This window comes from Echiichthys vipera (genome assembly GCF_963691815.1).
Source record: "Echiichthys vipera genome assembly, chromosome: 22".
In the NCBI taxonomy this organism is placed as follows: Eukaryota; Metazoa; Chordata; class Actinopteri; order Perciformes; family Trachinidae; genus Echiichthys; species Echiichthys vipera.
In genome coordinates this window covers 14,755,527-14,780,794 of record NC_139847.1, presented here as the reverse complement: position 1 = coordinate 14,780,794, position 25,268 = coordinate 14,755,527, and the positions used below count along the sequence as shown (strand labels likewise).

Below are 25,268 nucleotides of genomic sequence, written 5' to 3'. Positions count from 1 at the left end.
AGCCTTAAAAGCTTCATATATACGCATAATAAACAAGCAGAATAACATGAGCTTGCCATTCTTGTAGTTAAAGTACAATGACAACAGATTATTTTTGCCTTTCACTATGAATCTCTAAGGAAAAAATCCAGAGTAATGTAGCTTTGACAAACCTTTCAGTGTGAGTGGCGCTCAAGGCAGCTGGGTTTGTTTCGTGTTGAAGGTTCATTTGAAAAAAAAAAAAGCTGCTGCCTTCAGAAACACTTAGCAAGACAGATTTGCATGAAAATGACAGTTAACAGACGCCTACAGTGTATCCCACTGTGTGCTGTGAGCACGCTGCATACACTCCATATGTGTGTTTAATCTTCAATCTTTATCTTGGCTATAAATTAATCTAATTAATCTAGTTTTTCTTTCCAATCTTAAACAGTGAGATTGAATGAAATCTGTATCAGCAATCAGTTTTTGTTTTTTCTGGAAGAATACCATCTTATAGGTAGAACTTGTTTTGTAGAGTAAATGGTATAATAAATCAATCTAAATTACAAGATTGGAAGCCCTTTCTTGATTATGTCTAAACAATCACATTGATTTTTTCTTTAATTGAACAATTTAAATATACAAAAATACAATGTATACAATAAACGACACATTGGTGACATAATTAATAAATCAATCAAAGAGAGTACAAAAAACAGACAATTAAATAAATAATACTAACTAAAAATTAAATTAAGAAAATAGATAGTTCAGGGGAAAACTTTTCATAATGACTCAGTTATCCCACTGTTTTTGGGCAACATGGAAATGGACGTTACATATAAGTCAAGAAACACGGAAATGCACATATAAATATACATTTAAAATGCTAAAATAACGTTAAAATAATCTAAAACTTGAAGAAAACATGAATAATAGCAAGACACACGGAAATGCACATATACATAGAAATTTAAAATGCTAAAATAACGTTAAAATAATCTAAAACTGGATAAAACATGAGAAATAGCGAGAAAAGCGAGAAATAGCAATGCACTTAAACTTTGGGACAACATAACTGCTCTTGAATGCAGCTTTCGTGACGTCTCGCAACGGTGCTAAATGCAGCACTCTGATTGGCTCAAGTCTCGTGACGTCTATTCTAAAGAGTGCTTGATATTGTACCAGCGTGTACCGCACGGGTGGAACTCTCACTCTGCTGTATACTCTACACTGCAGACTCCACCCGCACATATACTCGCGACAACAAAACAAGCGCTCATTCGCTTTAACGCAAGAACTCGCGCGTAGTTCAGATATTGTGCACACATCTGTGGCGGGAGATGTTGAACAGACGGAGATAGAAGCGATATAGTGTTGTTTTGATATTTAAAAGTATGTCAAAGTAAAGTAGCACAGCAGAAAGAGTTGTGACAGCAAACACAAAGATGGAAGATTTCGGAGTCTATGCGGTTTTCGGAGTCAACGGTCCCCCTCAACGGCTGCTGAGGTAACGTCACGATACACTTTGAACCGTATTTAAACGCAGTCTTTTCTTATCACGTGTCAATAATAGTTTCCCTGCTGCACTCTATTTTTCTGTGTAGCAGAAGACACTAATATTCACATTATATCTGTGTGTTTTTTTATCTGCGTCAGCGCTGAAGGCTCGTGCAGGGTGTCTGTCGCAGTTCCCCCGACTGTCCGCCAGGTGGTGCTGTTCAGCGGCGGGCCGTGGGGAGAGCGCGTCTGCGTCAACGCGGAGCTCAACGACGCTGACCGGTTCCCCATCACCATCGGGAAACTGACTCCATATAACAAGTATGTTGACTCTGTGATACGGTTTTGACTGCTTACGTGCATAGGAAGAGATGATGTGTCTGGGTGCATCTGCTGTCTCCCTCCTTATTGAGTAACCAGGACCTCTTGTTTCTGCAGGTGTCTGTCATGGGAGCAGTGGGAAGAGGAGACCTGGACTGACACTGTGACACTGAATGTCACTCTGGAAGGAGGAAACTTGGTAAATACACATTCAGGACTAAATGGTATACTAGTAGTACAAACAAGCACCTATAAGAAGGGTTTTGTAATTGTAGCTAATAGCTAAGCCATGAGACAATGAGAATTATAACAGTATATTCCTGTGCAATAAGTCAATACATCCTATATAGTCTTTTTTTAAATTAAAGCACTTTGTGAGTAAAGTTACATTATTTGTGGATCATGGCAGACAAATGTGTGTCTTGACTATTGTTAAAATCAAATCTATAAGTCTATACCTACACAAGAATTCAGTTCATTCGAAGAAAACAAAAAGCTGCTGCCTTCAGAAACACTTAGCAAGACAGATCTGCATGAAAATGACAGTTAACAGACGCTGACAGTGTATCCTACTGTGTGCTGTGAGCATGCTGCATACCCTTCATATGTGTATAAGTCTATTCCTACAAAAGAACTCAGTTATGGATAATTGTATTTTTTTTTTCCTCAGGTAAAAGCAGATTGGTCAGAGCCAAAGCTCCTGACTGTGAAGGAATACACACCAAAGGTAATCTGTGTAAATCCTATGCTTTCGATATAATAATAGTGTAGACATGTAAATCCCATGCAGCAAAGGGCCACAGGTGGGAATCAAACCCTGGCCGCTGCGTCAAGGACTTCTAGCCTCAGTACATGGGGCGCCTGGTGGCTCAGTGGTTAGAGCGGGCGCCCCGTGTACTGAGGCCAGAAGTCCTTGGCGCCCCTGCCTACAACATTGTTGTTTCTTTTAGAGGGGATTGACATAGAAGAGATTCATGATACATTAGTGGTAGCTGTTTCATCTAACCTTTCTTTCCAAGTTTTCTCTTGGAATCATTTCTAAAACAGTAAGTATTAGCTAAATGATAAATGACACAGACTTTCGTCCGTCTCAGGACAACGCGGCTCCCCTCGCAGCCCGGGAGCTCAACGGCAAGAGGAAGAGAGAGCAAGTGTCAGAGGAAGACAGTGACGGGAATACGACTAGAGGGGAACAGGAGAACGTGTGTCCAAATGGCACCGTGGAGAAGACCACACCTGTGCGAAAGGCCAGGGGTCAAACTAAGAGCGGGCAGAAGCTGTTCAGTGTTGGAGCAGATGCAACAAAGAAGGGAACAGGTGAGAGAGAGAGAGAGCATGTTGTCAGTAAATAAATAATCTTTCTTTCTACATGAGTTAAAAGCGTTTCACAGATCGAATGGGACTAAAAAGATGTCTTGATGCCTGTGTGGGCCAGGCCTGTAGTGCTAATGGTAATTAGCGCTAAAGAGAAGCCACTCTTGTGGCTCGGTGTGGAGGAGTAAAGTATTTCTTCATGTACTCTTTCATCTATCAAATCTCCTTCACTTTTCTCTTCTACAGCTTATGGAGCAGGAGCGGCACAGGGGATTGTGGGAAAAACGCCTCCTCAGAGTGCAGCCAGGACGAAGAGTAGGCAGGCCAAGACTCCCACACAGACTGGTTAGTTCGTGCATACATCTATTGTAGTTGTTTTTAAGCTTTACCTTTTGTCACATTTATACACCACTCAGCCCCACCGCCGCTACGTTGATGCGCATCGCCTACCTGAGTTCACAGAATCAGGTTTCCTTTATACAAAGTCTTAGACAGCTCACGGTGCATCCAGGTGTTTGTAGGTTACAGCAGCAGTTATAGTTAGGTAGCACTGTTGGAAGCTACACATGTTCTTGTCATAAATGAAACCGTTGCCTGGAGATGCTAACGTGCTCAGCATAAAGACTGACTCTGGCTCTCAAAGGTAATACATTCCACCTTCCACCACCTTTCTAATCATCCTTCATCTTCTTTTAAAAAGTTGCTCTGATGTCCTTAAAAAAACAAAAATGTCAACAAAAACTGCCATAAAATTAAATATTAATATTATTTTCTGCTTTCACTGAGGTAAATCTTTTAACCAACACCAGTCCTAATCATAGCTACCAAATATGAATTCATTTTCAGAATGTTAACCCTTTAAATGCCAGTTTGTTTGCATAATAAAAGAAACACGGAAATCTAATTATTTATTTGTTTATTTCGGGTATGTCCTTTAGATAAATCATCATCACACATTATCTTGGTTTACAATTCCCATGTCCGAAAGGGAAAGCGTGAGAAGCAGAAGCTTATCTAGTTCCGCCCCGTTACCCACAGAATACTTTGTCTTCATTATACTATTTCTACGCTCTTTCTTCCCAAGGCAAGTGTTCAAATTGTCATGAACGTTAATATGTACACATCCTCCACATCCAGTGCCGCAATGCACACGACTTTTCCCATCCATCCAGGATGTATCCGGCCAGAAAGGTCCCATCTGGGCATGCAGGTTCACCAGAGCCTGCATGCCTTGTTGAGAACACTGTCAATCGCATTCAATGACCAGTTTAGCAGCTCCATCGTGGACCAGTTGATTCTCCGTAGTGTCTTAATTTATAGGACCCAGCTGAGTTCTTCAGTAGTGTTCCGTTCTGTTTCTCGAATCCCGTCCCTATGTAGAACATTAACTCTTGGAATAACAAATATCTGGTTTTCCTGCAGCCCCACTGGTCAGCCCGTCAGGTCGCTGGGGTCAGACTCTGTGTCCCATTGATGCTCAGACAGCCATTCTGATTGGAGGACAGGGAGCCAGGATGCATTTCTGCAAAGATCCCATGTGGAAGCTCTGCACAGGTCTGTCAGTCACAAACAACAACAAACATTTTGGACGTGGTTTCATATTAGGCTCCCGTGGGAATTGTGTTTAATTTCCGGTCCATCCACGTCAGAGTGATTGTTTTTGTCTCTGTCCAACAGAGGACATGTTCTGGGTTGCAGCGGAGACTCTGGCAGAGGGTCCAACACCGGAGGCCAGGATCGGCCACACGGCAGTCTACGACCCAGACTCAAGGCGGATCTTTGTGTTTGGAGGCTCCAAGAACAAGAAGTGGTTCAATGATGTTCACATCCTGGACACACAGAGCTGGAAGTGGACCATGGTGGAGGTGTGTGTATGCTTGTGCTTGTGCTTGTTTTAATTCCACAAGCACTTTTGCTGCCTGTCCTCTGTCCTCATATCCTCGTCCTCTGTCTCATCTCCTTCAGGCTCAAGGTAAGGTTCCTCCTCTGGCCTACCACAGCTGCAGTATGTTTCAGGGTGAGCTGTTTGTGCTGGGAGGAGTGTTTCCTTGCCCAAACCCAGAGCCAGACGGCTGCAGCGACTCACTGTACATCTTCGACCCCCACCTCTCCATCTGGTACCAGCCGATTGTAACCGGCAACAAACCCTCCTCCCGCTCAGGGTAAGATGGTTTCATCCAAATGTCATCTCAACATGTCTGGTTGGCAGTGCTTTTTTTTACTTAATTTCCTCCCCGTCTTAGCCTCCCTCTTTGTTTCTCTTTCAGCCACTCTGCATGTGTGATGCAGGAGAGGAAGATCTATGTGTTTGGCGGATGGGACACTCCTGTCTGCTACAATGACATGTACATGTTGGACCTCGGTAAGCCACACCAGCTGGTTGTTAAGCCCAGTCCAGACCAACGATTCGCAACGCGGCGAAACTGTTTTAGAACGTCGCAGGTGAACGTTGCAGACTCAAACCAGCTGACGTGTCGCCTGTGACTCAGCTTGTCAAATCCCCAGCATCTGGTATTAGAACGTGACACACGTCGCCTGTTTCAACATCCAATTAAATCTTAGCAAAATTTGCTGTTCAAGTCACTTTAATTGTCAGCTGGTTGAAAAGGCCGTTTTGGATGGAGACGCAACAAGTTTGTGTGAGAAAGAGAGAGAAAAGAAGCTGGAGAGAGAGAGGGTCGAGCGAGCAATACAATGAATAAGGAGAGCGAGCGCAGTAATCCAGAACAAAGCAGTGCATCACGGAAATAAAACGTTATTTTTGCTGTTTTATCACAATGAGAAATGCAGCTGTAGAGAGTATCTCGCTGACTCTGTCCTCATTTATATTTTATAATGCTACAAATTTTGTTCAGCTATGGAAAAAAGCCTGAAAAGTCGGAGGTAAGAACAGAAGTACAGAGAGGCGTTGCTTTGGAGACAATATCCCGTCTCACCTCGTCTCCTTGGTCTGAACGGGCAGGTTTCAGAACGTTGCAGACCTGCACGTTGCAAGTAGTTGCAAGTTTCAGCTCGTCTCGTTGTGAATCTTTGGTCTGAACTGGGCTTAAGAGGAATAATTAGTTTCACGCACAAATGGACATCTAACTGTACACACACAATATGAGGAAAATATGTGTTTATTGTGAAGTTGGTTTACTATGCATCCCTGTAAGACACAAATAAATAGATAGAGGTGTAAATACACTGCATGCATAATTCCAAATCGCATGTTTTTGTGTTACTTAGGTCTGATGGAGTTTTCTGCTGTGAAAACAACTGGAAAAGCCCCCTCTCCTCGAAGGTACACAAGCAAACACACAAACACTCCCAGCTAGGACTGGATATTGTGTCTTATATTTATTTTGTGTTATTTAATGTGTGTGTGTGTGTGTGTTTTCCAGCTGGCATGGCAGTGCTGTGCTCTCAGACACAAAGTTCCTGATCCATGGCGGTTACAACGGAAACAACGCTCTCAGTGACACCTTCATCTTTGACATAGGTGAGAGGCAGCTCACGATTCCACACATGCACAGAATGTATAACATAGGAAGAAGCCATGTTGGTTAACAGTAACAGTCGGTCCTCACTAACTGTTGCAGTTCTAATTACAGAAAACATGCCAGTCTTATACTTGTTACATTATGACATCACTTAAACTTTGTTTCACTGGTTCAGACGCCAACAGCTGGACAGAGGTGACGCTCCCTCAGCTCTCCGTCCCCAGGGCGGGGCACTCCATCATCACCATGGAGACAGCCGGTCCCCCCCGTTTCTCAGGGCCGGATGAAGACGTGGATACGGACGCAGGCTCGGTCAGCACAACCCTGCTGGTGTTCGGAGGCGGAGACAACGAGGGCAACTTCTACTCTGATCTGACGACTGTCGCTGTGGAGGATCTGCTCGATGCTATTTAAAGAGAGTGAGTCAGAGGTGAATCCTCACTCTCTGACTGGATGTGAAGCTATTTTAACACCCCCACAGATCCTTTTTATTATTTATATCCCTATAGTTTCTCTTTGTCTCCTTTTGTGTGTGAGCCCTCTCTAATTTCTTTTATTTTTTTAAAGGTTTTTAAAAAAGCCTTGATTATGTTTGTTTGGGCATTTCCTGAATACAGATCTGAAAAGCTGAACTACATTTCCATGTAGTGCAAAACAGGAATATGAGAGCTACTACATCAAGGACAATACTCACATTTTTATGTACAGGGGGGTAGTGGTGTCCTCAAGGTTCCTTCCCTCACTGAGGTGCCCTTGAGCAAGGCCCATAACCCCCAAACTGCTCCAGTGGAGCTGCTCAGTGGCCAGCAGAGCAGACTGCGGCTGCACTGGGTAACTTCCAGGTGTGAATGTGATCAGGGCCCTCCTGAAAAAGGGAGCATTGCTGTGTGTTCTCCCCCTGAATAAATAAAGGTGTTAAAACAAATGTACATAGTTTAAAGCTGTCCGACTTCCTCCTCAAGTAAAATGTATATTTTGATTTCTGGTACATTTTAACTGTTGTTTTTGTTTACTTGTGAATAAGGGGGACTTCCAGAGGCCCTGGTGTATGTTGCCTTCGGATGCAGCACGGGCATTAACTGTGTGTTATGCTCAGAATCAGTGGTACTGACATCGTTTCCAAAATCCTGTGGTGTTCATTTTCACTTAACTTCTGTCTTTACTTAATAAACATTTGATTTTATATTTGAAGCATCGTGTTTTTTTAAGTTGACATTTTTTTTTTCTGCACTATAAAGCTCCATGTGCAGCTATGTAGAGACCCAACCACCAAAAGCTTTTCCCTTTGCAGAATAACTCCACCTTTTCATACGGTGAGATAAACTAAATAGTGTAACAGTGTCAGACTGATGTCATTTAAATGAGGTTTGATCTTTAAACTGAATGTTAATAACATCCCCGTTGGCCCAGTAACTCACTCAACACTAACAGGAGCGCATGTCAGACACCCAGAGATGGTATCTTCAAAGAGCCAGAGCTAAATGGAGACATTTTCAGGATTAGTGGAGCTTCGGAGGGATGATCTGTCTTTCCGGCTGAATAGCTGATAACGGTGTCATGAATGTGGCTGTTTTCTTGTTTTTTTAAACTTTATTGTATTCACTGGATACTAGAGTCAACTTCAGTGGCGGGAAGTTCACACAAATCGGTTTATTTGAGGTACAAACTAGCGGCACATTAAATCTTTCCGTGTTTGTTCATCCTCCAGAGCAGAAATCATAATGAAAACCAGGCTTAAGTCACTTAAAACAGATTCCCTTTACTGATCCCACTTGAAGTGTCACAGCAGCAAAAACATAAGAACGGATAAATATGTTGGATCGGTAATTTACTAAGAAGAGAAAACAAGCAGAAATACATCGGAGAAATCCAAACGGAAGGAGCCCATTGATGCTTTGTGTTCTGTGCAGGGCTCTTCTCATGCTGCTGCAGAGGTTTGGTGTTATTTTGAGCATTATTAGTGGTTAAAAAAGAGGTTTTAATGCCTTCACCGTACTGCCCCGAGCTAATCACTGTTAGCACGTCCGGCTGTTAGCGGTCTCCCAGATTTCTCCGTTAATAGTTCTTAGACCAAAAAAACTGTCTCGATGGCTTATTTGATGTATGTAAGTGCCGAAAGAGACCAAGTCATGATTTTGCGCCGGAATTACACTTTAAGATGTAAAAATAAACAAAGGTACTAACACTATATATGATTGATATGATTTAGTTTGACCGCTCAGACAGCAACAAGAACCGGACTCTTATCGGTCTGTGAGTTCAAAGAAGGTTTCCTGGACAGAAGTATATCATCTAGTGCTGATCCGTTTGGTGACTTTACTATAAGCATTTGTTGATTCACAGAGGAAATTATTTTGCAATCCTTTTACACCTCCCTTATCTCCGAGCAGACCAAGAATCCAAATAAAGATGGTAGAAATAAAGCAACAATTTGGGCAGAAGGACCCACAGAAGGCTGATATACACTGGCTGCTTTGTTGTAGCAACTGATTCACCAAGCTTTCTGGTATCGTACTGAAAAACAAGTCCTTAGTTGGCCATGAAGCTGGTTTCACCTACTCCATGGCATTTCCTCTGGTGATACAGAGGAAAGCCTGGCTTCCTAAAAGGTTCCAATCGAAAACAGTTTCCTCATTTCCCTTAAGACCTGTGGATACACGCCTGTGTCTACTTGATTCTTTATTACTTTGGTTATAATTAAAGATAAGGCGATTGAATGTGTTTGTTTATTATTTATGTGTGTCAGTTATTACTTCTTAAGAACTCACCTTCAGATTCAGATTTATTCTGGCCTTGTGTTTTCCACTTTTTTCCCACTTTGCCCACACCACGAGTCAGCACCTACTAATTTGCCGGGTTAAGGAATGATTTTCACCGCTTCAGTCTGTTAGTCTGTGAATTGCGCAAAAGGACGAATATCCATTGACTCCTTTGACTTTGTCCACTTACTAAACTGTGTCTTCTCCTCTCTTTTTGTCTCCTCTTCTGAAAACACGTCTGGTGTCTCACTTGCTTACAGTTCAGTTGAATATCAGACTATGAATGATCTGGAGCAGCTATATCAAGGTAAAGTGCTCCTTCTTATTGATGCTGTGGACAATATTATGGTTCCCTCTCACTTATCTGGTCTGACTCACTCTTACAGCCCTGTCAGATGAACTCAAGTACCCCTAGTGGAATGTACTCATGAATGTATTTTATACTGGAGGCCATTTCACGCTATCTATCATATAAAAGAGGACTTGCAATATGTTTTTATTCATACCAGACTTAGTGATCCTGGGTTGGTTGATGCTCAGGTGTTGTACAGAAGCTAGACATTTCAACTTTGGATCTCTATTTTAACTTGAACTGCTCTCCACAGCAGCAGGTGGTGGTTCATTGGTTATTGTGACAACAATTCTACTAAAGATTGTTAGAAGCAATTGTTGCAAATCAGTGATCATGACAATGATCATGACAATGTATGTCCACCTTTCACTTGGACTTTTCCTGTTAAAATCTGTCCCTGACCCTCTGGTTAGTTTTGTTGCACCTGTTAGGCTGCGAGAGGTAACGCCTTTATCGTTCTTATTGGTTCATGAAGTTTGTGACATGCCGTCTATTTAGACTGAATAATTGAGCGACTGGGCAAGTACTTTAATGTCGGTATTTCATGAGCTGCATCTGTTATGTCTTTTTTATAATCCATTAACAATTTTTCATTTCTATTTCCAGAAAATGTATTATGTATACATATGTCGTGATATCATTTGTTAGTTTGATATAAAATGACATACAGTATACTGTGATAGAGGATTTTACATAAGTCACCCCTACTGTACATCTACCAATGCATGCAATTGCAGTAGATTCAACTACAAATATGAATTCAATTACATGGTCAGAATTAAATGTTAAGTTACTTTTATTGATTACTTAACAAAGTAACAGGGACATTTCTTCTTCAAAAAATGTGTACATAGTTTTTAAGGTCCCATATTATAAAACAGGAGATTTCCGTGTCTTTTTAATCATAAAGCAGGTTGAGGGTCCATAGAAATATTGTGAAAATATCAAAACACTCGATTCCACAGAGAAATGCACGCAGCCTGTATTCAGAAACTACAAACGAGCCGATAGGACTTCTGTACAGTTGTGATGTCACAGCTACACTATATATGTGTAGAAAGGGCAGCTACACTGCTGTCTCTCTACAGCTGCAATGATAGTGCAGAGATTGCAAATGCAGAAGACCTGTAAACATCGACCAATCAGAGCAGACTGGACTTTTTCAGGAGGGGGGCCTTGAAGAGACAGACACCGAAACGGGGTCTTTCGTTTCACAACGACACTGGAGTTGACAGGTACATTCAGACAGACAGTATGAGAAAAACAATGTGTTTTTTGAACATTAAAGCATGTAAACATGTTTTAGTATGTAAGTATGAACCTGAAATTGAGCGCAACATGGAACCTTTAAGAATTGTTTTCGTTCCAATTGTTTAATAACCGGCTTACTAAAAGTGGAATCACTGGTAACAGCTGGGTGGCTCATGCTCTGATGCATTTAGATGATACGTTTGACAATGTGAAAGAGAATTTGGATGCCCTCCCACGAGACCACGTTGGACAGTAATGAAGATCAGCATATTGCCACAGAATGAGCTCGATTCTTGTCAAGATGAAGTGAAATGCAAAGGCTGGAGTGACAGCCTGACAGTGATCCAGCCAGCCTCTACAGAAAAAAATGATTGGCTACATATTCAAACATAGCTATTGGCTGATATGTTTGTAATCCATCCACCCATCCCCCATTGGGCCTGAGGTGGGGTACACCCTGGACAGGACGCCAGTCTATCACAGGGCACATAGAGACAGACAACCACTCACACCTCCGGGCACTTTAGAGTCATCAATTAACCTAACAAGTGTATGTCTTTGGACTGCGGGAGGAAGCTGGAGAACCCAGAGAAAACCCACACAGACACGGGGAGAACATGCAAACTGAAGGGCCCCAGCCATGATTCAAACCAGGAACCCTCTTGCTGTGAGGCAACAGTGCTAACCACCACACCACTGTTCCAACCTATCTTTGTAATGCTCATCTAATATCCCTCAAAACAGTTAATATAATTAACATTCTACAGTTCAAACTCCCACTCAAATGGAGATTTCCTGTCCAACGCAAAAGAATGGCAGCCCAAAAATGTGATAGATAGATGGATAGATAGATAGATAAATAGATAGATAGATAGATAGATAGATAGATAGATAGATAGATAGATAGATAGATAGATAGATAGATAGATAGATAGATAGATAGATAGATAGATAGATAGATAGATAGATAGATAGATAGATAGATAGATAGATAGATAGATAGATAGATAGATAGATAGATAGATAGATAGATAGATAGATAGATAGATAGATAGATAGATAGATAGATAGATGGACGGACGGACGGACGGACGGACGGACGGACGGACGGACAGATAGATAGATAGATAGATAGATAGATAGATAGATAGATAGATAGATAGATAGATAGATAGATAGATAGATAGATAGATAGATAGATAGATAGATAGATAGATGGATAGATATAACTGTAATATATTCAGGCATCCAGCAGATGGCAACACTTCAGCACATTTTCCCCAGCAACAAACTGCACTCTTACTCAAACAGCTCATGTAAAATATTAATATAGTGGAGTCAGTGAGTTCATGGTATACAGGCTTATCATTTTCTTTTTTTTCCCAAAAGTGTTGGTCACAACGTACTGCACTATATGGGTAACATCCGCTCTCCTGTGATCCACTGTCAAATTGGCCATGCTCAATTGCACTGAAAAAATAAAAAGAGGACATATTCTGCCAAGTCAGTTGGACCGGTTTGAGTGTACTGACTGCTAAATTACAAGAAAGGCCCAGTGATTCCCTCCGGTACAGTAACTAGGGTAACAATCATATGAATACACTTTTATGCACTGAAAACCAAGGTGTTTGTGTTCTATAACAGTGTATTACCCCTGTGCACACTCCTTCCATCATCAGGAATGTGATTTTTCCCTTGATTCACCGGGACATCCTGCCAGTTGGATGCTCTCCCAGTCATCACTAACAAGCGTCTCATACCCCTTCATTTCCTGATTTCTTTTTTATTTTCTCCATAACATCCTTGTATTGTGCAAATGGTGAATATTTGGTATTGTGATTAGTCTCTGCAGACCTCCTGATTGATAGAGTTCAGACATCACCACTTCCATCGGCAGCCATATTATCTTTGTCAGTCCATGGCTGTTGCTAAGTAACTTGAAAATGTCTATGCAGCTGTCAGCATCTCACAGTCACATTTTTGGGTACATATTTACAAATGACACTTTATTTCTACTGCTGTGAATGCAATGAGGACCCACAATCAGACCGCATCAGAGTATAGTTTCATAATGGGTTATGGCCTCAGATAAATTCAGACATGAATGATGGGGATAATGGAGAAGAAAATCCTATTTTACACTATAATTCTGTACGGCAACCAAATAAGGAGGAATTGACATGGGGTCATGATTAAACTACTCTTTAACTAGAGGATCTGCAGTGTCAGCAAAGGTCACCCTGCCTGTGAGCAAGGCACTATATCAATACATGCTCACTGGTGAGCTGCTCTGATATAGGACCCTTGAAGACCCCTAATTTTTATATACAACCAGCAGTGAATGGAAGATATTGGGACAATATTGAAAATCAAAAATAGCAAGGACCCCATATATACTTGCAAGTAAAATAAACGAAATAAAATGTCTGTAGTGTATTATTTCAAGTGTATTTCTTGTTCTTTTGTCTGCTTTTTAATGTAAATTGAAAAGTGAATTTGTGTAGTAATTGATGATAGTACAATAGGCCTATATATCACTATGAAATAGCAAGCTGTTTTCCAGTTTTAGGCTTTCCCCATTGTATAAATAATAATCTCTATTACTTTAACATAACCATATCCTGTGACTGACACAAATTTGAATTTTAGGCTTTCGGGGCCCCTGGGGGGTCTCTTCAGCACCTGCCATTTACCAACGTGCAGTCGCTGCAGGCACCAGTAAAAGACTCAAAGACTTAAAACTCAAAAAATGATAAGCTGGCAAAAAAACTTTAGATTATTTAGGCATTTCAAATTCACTCCCTTAGTTTAGCGGACCCCATACATTGTTATTTTTTGTTATTCTGCATTCCTTTTTTTAATGTTTTACTCATTGTGCATTTTAATTATTGTTCTTTTTCTCTGCATATTGACATTATGGCATCATGTCTAAGTCTGGAACATATAAGGAAATAAATGTATATAGTGTATCCTTTCAATAATAATAAAATTTAAAAACAGTAAATGCTCGGGAAAAGCCGAGTATAGCCGAACCCAACCGAACCCCCTCCCTTCCCAATCCTCCTCTTTCAGTCGTGGTGCAAGCAGCAGCCATGTTGCCGTGAGCTTGTTCCGGTATCAGGGCAGGATCGTGCGCATAGACTCGCCTCTCTCCCCCTCTGTCGCCCGTGATACGCACCTCCTAACAAGAAAACCCCAGTTTAAACCGATAATGGATGTTACAACTTGATGATTGCTCCTTCAGTCGGCTGGTCTCCGGGTTAATATCAGTCGGTGTACCGACAGGACGGGCTGGTGTATCGCCTCACTGCAGCAGTGCAGCACTGGTGAACGACCTTATTCCAATCACGCAACACAAGGAAGAGCCGGTGGTTTCCGTGGATGTTGAGTTTTGTGGCTTTGCTCTGTGGCAGGGGGATACAAGCTAACTAGCTTAGCTTCGACAGAACCACCGAATTAGCTACATGGGCTAATATCGACCAGTCAATTCCTCACCTACCATGTGACACTTTTACACGGTGCTACTTTTATTTTTTGGATACTCTACCCTTGGATATCTCGCCGGGAACCTTTTTAATTGTTTTGTGAGAGTTGGGGAAGGTCGAGACCTCGCCGGGAATAACTTTGGCCTGAAAGTTTGTGGACTCCGGTCCTGGTATTAAAGCCACAAAAAGAGAGAGAAAAAAAACAGGCGTCGACACTTGCGTTATGAACACGACGCTGGAGAAACAGTCGTTGTAGAAGTCGGTTCTTCCTCGGACGTTACTTAGCACTTACCTCACAGGTTAGCATGCTAGCCTCGAACCTCGTCTTGTTCAATACTTTTCTTCAGGCTAGCTCAAAGTAGCTAGCTGGCCACCAACGTCAGGAAATCAGATTTGTTTTGCTCACTGGGTCACCATCGATACCGATACATGCTAATTGGAACTGTAAGTTTTCACACCAAGATCGAAGCCAGAATAAAATAAATTTCGCCTTTTTCCTGTTTATGCTTTGTTGACAAACATGGGACGTGCGGTTGCTGCTAGCTAGTTTTTCTAGCTAGCTGGCTAACTGCTGATGTGGGATTCAACTTGTTGATTCACTGGGCTGTCTGTCGTGCTGCTAGCTGGCTAGCACTGGACCTCTGGAACTTTTCCTCTACCATCAGCTATAAAGATTTTTAATGCACAAAAGACACTGAAGAGACGTTTTTGTTTCACTGCTCCTTTCCCTTTTTTGACAACTTCAAGTCTTTCAAAAATGTCAACAAGGCCCCCACTGGTGCAAGTAATTGAAAATTCAACAGGGCAGGTAAGACTCTTAATATGATTTCTCAAATGAATGTCATAGTTGATATTTACCAATAAGTTTACTTTAGTATGCAGCTCTTATTTGCTGTGGAGAGGCCACTGTTTGGCCTTCCACAGTCTCTGGTTGTCTCTTTGCTCTGTCTCTGTTGTCTTTGCCACACAGCAGTGATTCACCAGCTTGCCTACGCACTCACACTGGATTTCCCACTCTTTGCAAAACAGAAGAATAAAATTAGGTTTCTGTTTAGTCTATGTGTTAGGGCATGTCCTTCTCCTTCACTTTTCACTACTTTTGACCTGTTGCAATGCAGACAATCATGTCAGACATTTTCCCTATGAATGTCATATAGTTAGTTGACAATACAGAATCCCAGCATCCACAAATCAACCCTACACATTATTATTTCACCATAGTACATATGTGGTGTTGGAGACATTGGTAATCCATTGTAAAGTATCAAAACAAACAAGTGATGTTTGAGAAATTCTCTTTCCCTAAGACTAAAAAAGGTTGACTCTTGTCAGCAGGCTTGATAAGTTGGTGTGTTCGCTATCTAATATAATATGGATTTGATGGTGTCTTGGAAGAAATAGTTGTATTATTTTTTTGTAGGACAATCTTGACATGGAAACTGAACATATCACCAAGCTACAGTATAAGTACTGATTGGGTGTTGTTTCAAGAAAAAGAAGCAGCATTGGTGGTTGTGATAAAAGGAAAAAGGCTTCCTGAGGTTTTGGTGATAATGCAAACTTGTAAGATTGATTGCTAAATAAATTGCACATAAAGGTGTCTGTTGCACTCGAATACACTAGAATAGATGTAAATTTACAATGAGAGATATTTCAGAATTTGTTCCCAGATGTTAAGTTGGAATTGTCATTTATGGATGCCATACAGATACAGAGGTTGATCAAAGACACTCTTAGGGGGCTTCTAAACACACAATACATGGCACTCTATTAATACATGTATCAATATTGCAAAGGTTATTGAGAGCTGGAGAGTATGCATGTTTCATTTTTCCATGCTCAAAAGTTTAAAAGAAGAGGAAACCCCTTGACTATGCTCTGTAAATCATTATTAGAAGGACGGAACAAAGATCTGCTTCCAAGACAACATCTGTCTTAATCTTGTTGACATTTTCATCTACAGTTTCATTGCAATTTTGAAAAAGCAGCAGACACTCACATGAAAACCATTATAGTTTTTGATGACATGCATTACTTGGACAGCTGTTGACAAGCTTCATGTGATTAAAAATGTGGCACTGAATGGAAACATTTGTGTGTCTACATGTTGACAGAGTAGCCCATGGATGATAACAGTATGTGTGCGAAGCTAAACCCAGCATTTCTATATTGGTGTTGCTTGAGTATCTATTGGTATATGAATGTAGCTGCGGTGAGGATTTGGTGTGATGGATTGTTTTAGCAGTTGGTCAGTAGATTTGATGAGTGGAGCAACATAAATAGAGCATAAAAAAACATTTGGTTAAAAAAATGTTAAGTGACTGGCTATTAAAGAAACACAACATCATAAATAAGGGGAGCATTTTGAAATTGTACTCTTTTCAATCCGTTCCAACAGCTGCACCCTCTGTCAAACTGTTTTCTACCTGAAACATCGAAAGCCCAACCCAGGTGTGTAAACTGCACAGCCAACCAGGTTGCAGATCTGCTTTTACCAGCCAATAGGGAAACCTCTTGGTGCGTCAGTATGTGTGCCTGCTTGTCTCAATGCTTCTATTACAGTGTATAGGAAAGCTAGAATGGTGGGTAGATAGGTGTAGGCAAATAAGCACACACATACATATTCCTACATGGCAACACCCTTACCTGGAACAGAGGTCAGGAACAATACAGTTGATTATATAAGTCTTTGACTGCAGCTGCCTCAACCACACACATACACAGGCCCTTTCTATTTCCAGTTGGTTTGGTGTGTTTTGAACGTATTGATATAACATACACTTTGCCTTCAATACTGGCCAACACTGACCTCATGGGAGGGAAATATACTGCTACTGTGCTAACTTTTCAGTTTAACAGTTAACTGACGGTCAACTAGAGTCAACAGAAAGAGTACAAACCCAAAGTGCAGTATCTTGGTAATTTAATAACACTTCAAACCAAACTTCCTGGTATGCCCGGTTTGTGTACCCTTTAGCGACAAGCCTGCACCAATAAACCTCCTGTGTTGTTTTGCTGTAGTGCTATGTTGGCCTGAATGCACTCTTACTCATCCTACAGCACGTAGTGAGGATTTAGGGGTGTAAGAAAAAAGTTTGGGGTTATGATAAGTCCTTTACTAGGTTTGTAGGCAAAAGGTCACAGATGGATACTCCCACACAAACACAGTCTGTTTTAAAGGCCATGTATAGAAAGCCTTCGGTGTCAGGTCTCAAGATACAGGACAAAATGGCACCGGACATGAAGACGGGTTGAGTGTTAACATGACTGTCTCTGTTCCCATCAGAGATGTATATTTGATACGATTAGCCATTGTGGCAAAAACAAATATTCTCCATATATCCTCACCTGAAAAAATACATTTTGACTGGAATGAAAATGCTGTTTATTTTAATATGTTACGTCAAATTTGCCTAAAGACAATTTACTTAATACTACTACTACATACTGAGTTTGCAAGCCCTTTTGCACATTACAACCAAACTAAGCTGTTAAGTATGGGGAAGGGCATTTGTGTTTATAAAAGTTTCTGACCAAGACCGACCACCATCCTGTCATCATAAACAGTTGTTGGGTACATATCATAAGAGAGCTGTCAAATGTAGCGAAGTGACTTGTGACATCTTTCTGCCGGTGTGAAATGGCAGATATGTTGAGTGGATTTGATCTGACATGCTGCCACACAAGGTTTCTTACTGGCTGCTAGTTTGAGGAACTTATTTGGATATGACACTCATTATCAGTGTGACACCAGTTCAGCCCTGAATACCTGGAAGTTGTACACAACACGGCGGTGAAGCAGGTTTATCAAATCAACAAAGCATAGTATGCCAGAAAATATTTTATATTAAAATTGGGTTTAAGTGTGCAAAAGTTGTGCTGTTAACACGTTTTCGCTCTTTGTCCACTTCCCCAGACATGATCAGTTGATTGTCTGATTTCCTGTTTTACAATGTTCCCTCTATTCATTGAGCCACGTCTTCTGAAAAGACAAACTAATGCAGCCAGAAATACTGGTCTGCCTTTTCAATTGTTACTTCATCCTCCATTTCATTGTTTGGGTAGTTGCAGACTGGCCAGGCAAGCTGGATCCTCCCCACATGAACGTGTGATGGATTTGAACCTCTCATTTGTCCAAGTGATTTTTTTCATTGTAGAACTCATGTAGAGAAGATAATAAACTAACTATAGTATATTAAGGACATTGTGATGTTTACAGACCCACTATCCCCAAAGGAAATAAAACAAGTCAAGTACAAACAAGGTGGCCCATATGAAGGCATTAAAACCCACCGTACCTACCTTTTGCATACCAATCCCGAATACTTCAGTAAAGTAAAAAATAAATGTTCCCCCAAAAATGTACAAAACAGTAAAACAATCATATGCAAAAACCACAAAATGTGCGTAATGTCAGCGGCATACTCATTAAGTGTGTGATACGTGTTATTGGGCATGTGCACATTACAAACAAAAGGGAACCCACTAGTAATATCCTAACTCCACAACTGCCACAAAAGAGTCACAGATTAAGTGAAAATAAGAAAAGAAATGTGACCATGCAGAGGGAAAAGGTTAAGAACGGCTAAGAAAGTGTGTGCGACAGTGGCTGTGAATTTGTAACTTCCCCCTGTGTGACGGAAGAGTAGTGAGACTGGACTCTGTCATGTTTTGTTCTGCATTTTCCCTATTTTTGTAATGGAGAATTTGATTGTTGGCCTGGTGAGATTTCAAGGGCGATATCCACATATTCATTCATTGAGTCAAAATCATATTGTACAAAGCTTGTCGTTCCTCTGCCTTAGTTTCCTGTCTGTTCCATTTTGACCTTTGTAACCTGCTCTGCGACTGAAACTGTGGCGATTACAGGTTGAAAATGCCATCAAGCACCACGGCAACAAAAACAAAGCAAACACACTGGAAATATGAGTGTAGCTGAGTTCAGTTTGATGCATTTCACCTGACACCATGGGATTGTGAAAGCCTGGTAGAGAATCTCCCAGCAAGCTGTTGAGCTGGAAATTCAATATAGATGAGAGAGAAACACACTGAATGTGTGAGTTTATTGACACAGGTATGCTGATGAAGATGTGTTTTTGATATTCCAGGGTTTACCTTTTTGCTTTAACTGATTCATGCTCCCCTTGAAATGAGTCATCTTTTAAGCAATCTGTAACACACACGCACGCACGCACGCACGCACACGTTGCTGTTACGCCCAGGAAACCATAAATTATGCCTCTCTCCTTACCAGACCCAGTCACTAGGCAGATGAACAGAAAGACAAAGCTAGCCAGGGCCCTAGCAACAGAGAACCTGCTGCAAACACACGCACTCATACACACACAATATGTCACGCACTCCATCACGTTCACATTTTTTCTTGCCCGCACAGACACACAAGCACAAAGTCCCTCATTTTCCCCTGCACACAGACACATGCGGTGGGTTTTTAATTGGATCGGAATTACGCTTTGACTAAATGAGTACTGTTTATACCTGGAGTTCCGGTGGACACCTAAATATAGGACAAGCAGGTGTTACCGAGCTGTTTAACCAACAGTTGTGTGTGTTGGATTGTCTAAACGAGCAGGGTAAAACAGGCCTTTCCAGTTGAACTGAGTTGTAGGTGTGGCAGCTAACTGTAGACCTGCGATTTGAAGGGCTTGACGTCATTCTGATGAAGACGTGTGGATCTCTCTTTCACCGCATCAACGTAATTCTCTCTTCGTCATCTGATGTCAGTTTGCCATGAATATTTGTATTTCTTCCTATGATCAAATGTGTGTTTTGATTTCTAGTAATGGGTAAATGAACACTTAAAACAACTTGTTATATTGTCAAAGATTAGATTAAGTACAACCCAAGTTTTAGGTTGTGGCCTTTTTTAAATCATTCTATAGAGTAGCTAGTGTATGAGTAAATATGCTGGTCTAAAATTTAAGTAGATTTCCAATAAGCGCTTTTAATTTGGTGGCAAACATTCAAGGCTACATCCTGTATGCACTCAGTGCTGCACCCAAATAGTAGTAATGTTGCGTATTATCAAAAAACCTATTTCCCAAGGCTAAGACCGTCTGTGTCAGGTGTCTGATGTGGTGTGACTTGCGCTACAACTTGATTCACTTACTCAACATCGTCATTGAAAAAAAACCAACCCAACAACTTCTAAATGCTTATAGTAACCCCAACTGGTGAACAACTTTATTCTGGTTTTACTCTGAGTCTTTTTACCAGTCTTATCCTGAAGGATTAGCTGCATCCATTGGAGGAAACGTTCTGATCTCTGCTGAGTCACCCTGATTCAGGAATCTAGCCATGATGGCAAAATTGGGTTAGTTGGGGTTCAAATCACATAGTGGGAATCCATAAAAAGTAAGCACCCAAAGATCTTGTTACTTAAACTCAGTTGCTTAATTAACGCTTTGCTCATTGATACATTGGGCTTTGTAATCATATAAAAAAACATCAAACCTAAATTATCTTTGCTCATAATGATGGCATTTAACCTGTGATTTAACTGTCCAACAGCATACTATCAATTTTCCCTCAGAGCCACTATTCCAGGATTCACACGCTCTTGTTTACCTGAGGTGATGAGCCACTTAAGAGGTTTCTGCCTAATAACACAGCCAATAGAGCATTCTTTTCCCTTGAGATTGTTTTATTTTTTTTTTAAAGTTAGTGGGAGTGCTCTTAGTTCCAGGTGAGGTGGCCCAAATCTGCTATAAAACACTGTGGGAAACCCTGTACCCATGTGGCGCTCACACAAACTCACTCGCATACAATTGCGTAGCAGCAGTGTGAGGGCACACAAGGAAGTGCTGTGCGGCGCGTCCAAACTGTGACCGCAACAGGCAAACAGAAGCACTGAATTGATTTGACACATGCACACACACAAACACAGAAATATACACATCCCCGAGGAGGTTAGGGCAATCCAGTTCAAGAGAACACACACGACACCACATTCACAGCAAACTGAGACTCAGCGTGACACCACCTTGTTAAAGTAATGGCGCACTCACACTGTCCGCCCGTACAGTGCCCCGGGCTTTAGGGTACTTGTCCCCCCTCCCTCTCCCCCCGCTGGCCAGCCCGTTTGTGATCACACTGCCTGGGCCTCGCGCAAATGCTTCTTGCCTGTCCATACGTCATCACGCCGTAACACGTCACACGCGTTGATTGATGTCATCGCGATGCGTTGCTCTGTTTACAAATCTTTCCAGAGTTTTTGTGCGTCTTGTCCAACTGTTTTTAATTATTTTCATCCGCTCCATTCTGAAGTAAACACTCCACCTCCACATCACACCAACGTGAACCTTTGGCCACCATTGTTGTTGTGAAATGTCCGCGCATGGTCCGTCTTTTTTTTTTTTTTCTATGTCCGAACAGGCGCACATAAAATGACGTCAGAGCCGCTGTAGGCCTTGTGCTCGTACACGTGCGCACGCTCATGCTCGTACATGTGTAAACACCCTTTACAAAAGCCCACCTCTCTCAAACTGGCCGCAGCTAGGCGCGGAGCAGTTGCACTCACACTGGTCAAACAAACTAGGCTTTACCCATAAAACCTGTTTTGGCCCGGTACGGAAGGACAGTGTGAGTGCGCCCTAAGGGCTCTCTCACAAATATACTTTCTATATGTGTGCCTGGAGAGATTGTTTAGCCAGTATGCATATCCTATAGAAACTTTACCTATTAAAACTATACTGTATATTAGATATTGCCCTGCAGAGCTTCATAAATGGTGACAAAGGAGGATACAAGCAACAAATTGACTAAATTATTAGAAACATGCATGTGCAGTTGACTAATAATCAATAATTTTTCAGTTTTGCACTGCAGTGAGGCACTACAACAGTTGTTCAGGTTTGAGTCTGTTTTGATAGTTGTAGTAGTTGTAGTGTAATAGTTTGGATAAACTTGATCTTGATTTAACTTGCACTACTTTGCAGTAGGCCAGTGTTTAATACCGATATCTTCCGTTATCTTTAGAATTTTAACGATACCCCTACTCTTAAAGATACTCGTCATCGGTTCAGTTCTTTATTGATACTTGAACAGGTTTTTTCCAGTTGCTTTTCATCATCACACATTATCTTGGTTTACAATTCCCATGACCGAAAGGGAAAGCGGGAGAAGCAAAAGCTTATCTAGTCCCGCCCCCGTTATCCACAGAATACTTTGTCTTCAGTATACTATTTCTCTTATGTCCTTTGAATAACATGTTTCAAAATGTTGAACAAGTGAATCTCCAACGCTTTCTGAGAACTGCAACATGTACGCAACCATGTAGAGACAGAATTTACATGCTGTCTGGCAAATAAGATAAATAACATACGGCTGTTTAGTTTGTTTACTGAAAGAACAATGTATAGAGCTGTTCTATAGTTAAGCTATCCTTAAATGACTCCATCTGACGCTATTCAGAAAATACAAGTAAATAAGATTAACCTAATGTTCAAGGGAGGCGGGGGGTGCCATGGGGGGGTGCAGCCCCCCCCCCCAATATAATGGTAGGGGAAACACTGTAAAAGGTTAAAGGGTTAACTGTTACAAAAGTGTAGAAATGAGTTCCCTGCTGACCTCAGGCATGTATTCAAGTTTCCTTTAATATACTGTATGTGTGTGGTGTGAAGAGTGCTGCTATTGTCACTTTTATTCCCTTCCTCTGCCAAAAATATATTTGAGCAAAACCCTATGCAGCCTGATCCTGTTTAACCGGCTTTCCATCATGAGTTGAATCATAAGAACTGTCAGACAGGTGCAGTTGCATTAGGGCTGCCACTAACGACTATTTTATATCGATTCAATCAACTTTTATCGATAAAAACGATTCATCTGAAAAATGTATTTTCCTCCAAAAAATCAGATTGACTTTTTCCTTTGTTTATTTTTTTATAATGCAGCACAAAGCAAGATGTTTACATATTAAAATAGAAAACTGTAGGTTGAAACTGGCTTGTTATTAGGTTCCTTAAAATATTATAGTTGTTTTACTTCCAAAAACAATCCTTCCATGCTCGTGTGAATCACTACCTAGCCTGTTAATCGTACCGACAATGTTATGTTCACTTCACCCATCTCTCGTCTGCTCTGTGTGCGCAGCGCAATGACCACACGTAGCACCGCAGTTTCCGTGGTCGGTAAAGCAGCTGTTGATTCTAATGGACGCACTCTGCAACGGGAACGCCTGTGCCATGGTCCGTGCCTGTGTGCCGCTGCTCATCGGCATTACAGCTGCAGAAATGAATACGAGAGAAACCCTGATGGGAATGTTTTGAAACATTTTAGAAAAAGTAAAATATGAAGTGTTGATTCAAAGTATGAGGACCAGTCGCTGCAGCCAATAGTAACATTTATCTCAGACATTTTGCAGCTTCGTAATTTCCCTCTCATTAGAGTGGTTGTCTCAAATTAGTCATCCAAAATGTCATCCCTTTTGGTGTTTCCTCGTAATACGCTATTAGTTCCAGTTAATAGCTAAAGTTGCATCTGTATTTATATGTGAGAGCTACTTTATAGCAAGCAAAATGTGGTGGTTAACAAGAGAACAACGTAAAAGTTGCTTCTGTTTTAAGTTGGCGTTTTTTATCATCATCAGATGTCATTGTATGGTAATTTTAGGATAGTGCACCCTACACATTCCCATTTAAGGAAAAAAACTGTCTGTCACATATGTTTTTCTTATGGAAACTCATCTGGCCATTAAAGAGGAATATAAATAGAAACATAAACACAAATAGCTCGGTAAAAAAAAAATGACAGAGGAGGGAGGGAGCATGAGAAAATGAAGGAAGGATGAAAGCGATACCAACCAACATCAAGAAAGGGGGCAGGATTTAGCAAGCGACAAATCTCCATGGCAACACAGCCATCACGACCCAGTCAGGAGGTGTGTGTGTGTCCTCCCACCTACAATTTTCAGTATAATGCAGCAGCTTTTGTATGTGGTTGTCTTATGTATCCAATAAAGACCATGTTTGTTCTCAGCTTGTTGTCTCAAATACTGTATAGTGTCTGTTGGTAGATTGGAGGAGAAATACCTTCTTTAAATATCGGATTGAGTTTCAGGATTGAATATAAAAAATGTTTAAATAGCTCCTAGTATTTCTGTTTTATCACTTTTATTTGAAGGCAAAATGATAATTGGGTTTTACCATGCCCAACACATCAATATAAATAATGAAAATTCAACCATTAAATCAATTCATAGAGCTACACCAGGTAACGCAAGTGTAACAGTTATCCCCAAAGCAATTTCAGTCAAAAGCAACTGGACTTGGTTATTTGTCCAGGAAGACGTTTCACCTCTCATCCAAGAGGCTTCATCAGTTCATGTACGCAACTGACCAGGCTGGGACTGCTTTGGGGATAACGATGACCTGGACAAATGAGAACATTCACAGGCTTAAGTGGAACAGTAGTGCTGCAGTTTTATACGGCAGAAAAGTAATGCTTAAGTCTTTTATACCAGTATTACAGCCCTTGCAGTCAAGTTAAGCCCATTTGCACAGGATTAATTAATAACCAAAATTAACAGAGACATGTGTAGTTAATGTGAATCTTGCTCTCATTAGAACTCATCGTGCACTCATCTTTCCAGCTAATTAGAGCAGGTTGTTGGTTATAGATGACACATTCCCCAGCTGATGACATGTTAAATTAGTTATGTTAAGGCAGCATACACGCCTGACAGTAAGCTTACATGTAGCTGATATTACAACCGCTCTTTTAATGAACCCTGGCTCTGGCTGTCCCAATAATTGGGATTGCATGTCATTGTAAATGGGTGACCAAAACATTTACAGATAGTGTGCGGCAATCTGAATAAATTCAT

At 41.1% G+C, this 25,268-nt stretch overlaps 2 protein-coding genes across 9 annotated transcripts in view; both read left to right on the top strand.

Annotated features, from left to right (window-relative positions):
* Positions 1–1,409: 1,409 nt before the first annotated feature.
* On the top strand, positions 1,410–6,992 carry krcp (kelch repeat-containing protein; the record flags this gene model as incomplete). The annotated part of the gene is made up of 13 exons (XM_083936930.1): positions 1,410–1,471; positions 1,621–1,782; positions 1,900–1,981; positions 2,453–2,509; positions 2,877–3,099; positions 3,343–3,441; positions 4,519–4,650; positions 4,774–4,961; positions 5,062–5,258; positions 5,364–5,458; positions 6,325–6,379; positions 6,480–6,577; positions 6,754–6,992. The coding sequence occupies 13 exons, from the start codon at positions 1,410–1,412 to the stop codon at positions 6,990–6,992; spliced, it is 1,689 nt and encodes a 562-aa protein (XP_083793056.1).
* A 7,059-nt stretch (positions 6,993–14,051) lies between these two features.
* mark2b (MAP/microtubule affinity-regulating kinase 2b) overlaps positions 14,052–25,268 on the top strand; it is a 53,642-nt gene continuing 42,425 nt past the window's right edge. For all 8 annotated transcript variants that reach the window (XM_083937133.1, XM_083937127.1, XM_083937129.1 and 5 more), the window contains exon 1: positions 14,052–15,233. In XM_083937133.1, the coding sequence (XP_083793259.1) occupies positions 15,183–15,233 (51 nt within the window). In that variant the 5' untranslated portion in view covers positions 14,052–15,182. The remainder of the gene's footprint in view (positions 15,234–25,268) is intronic.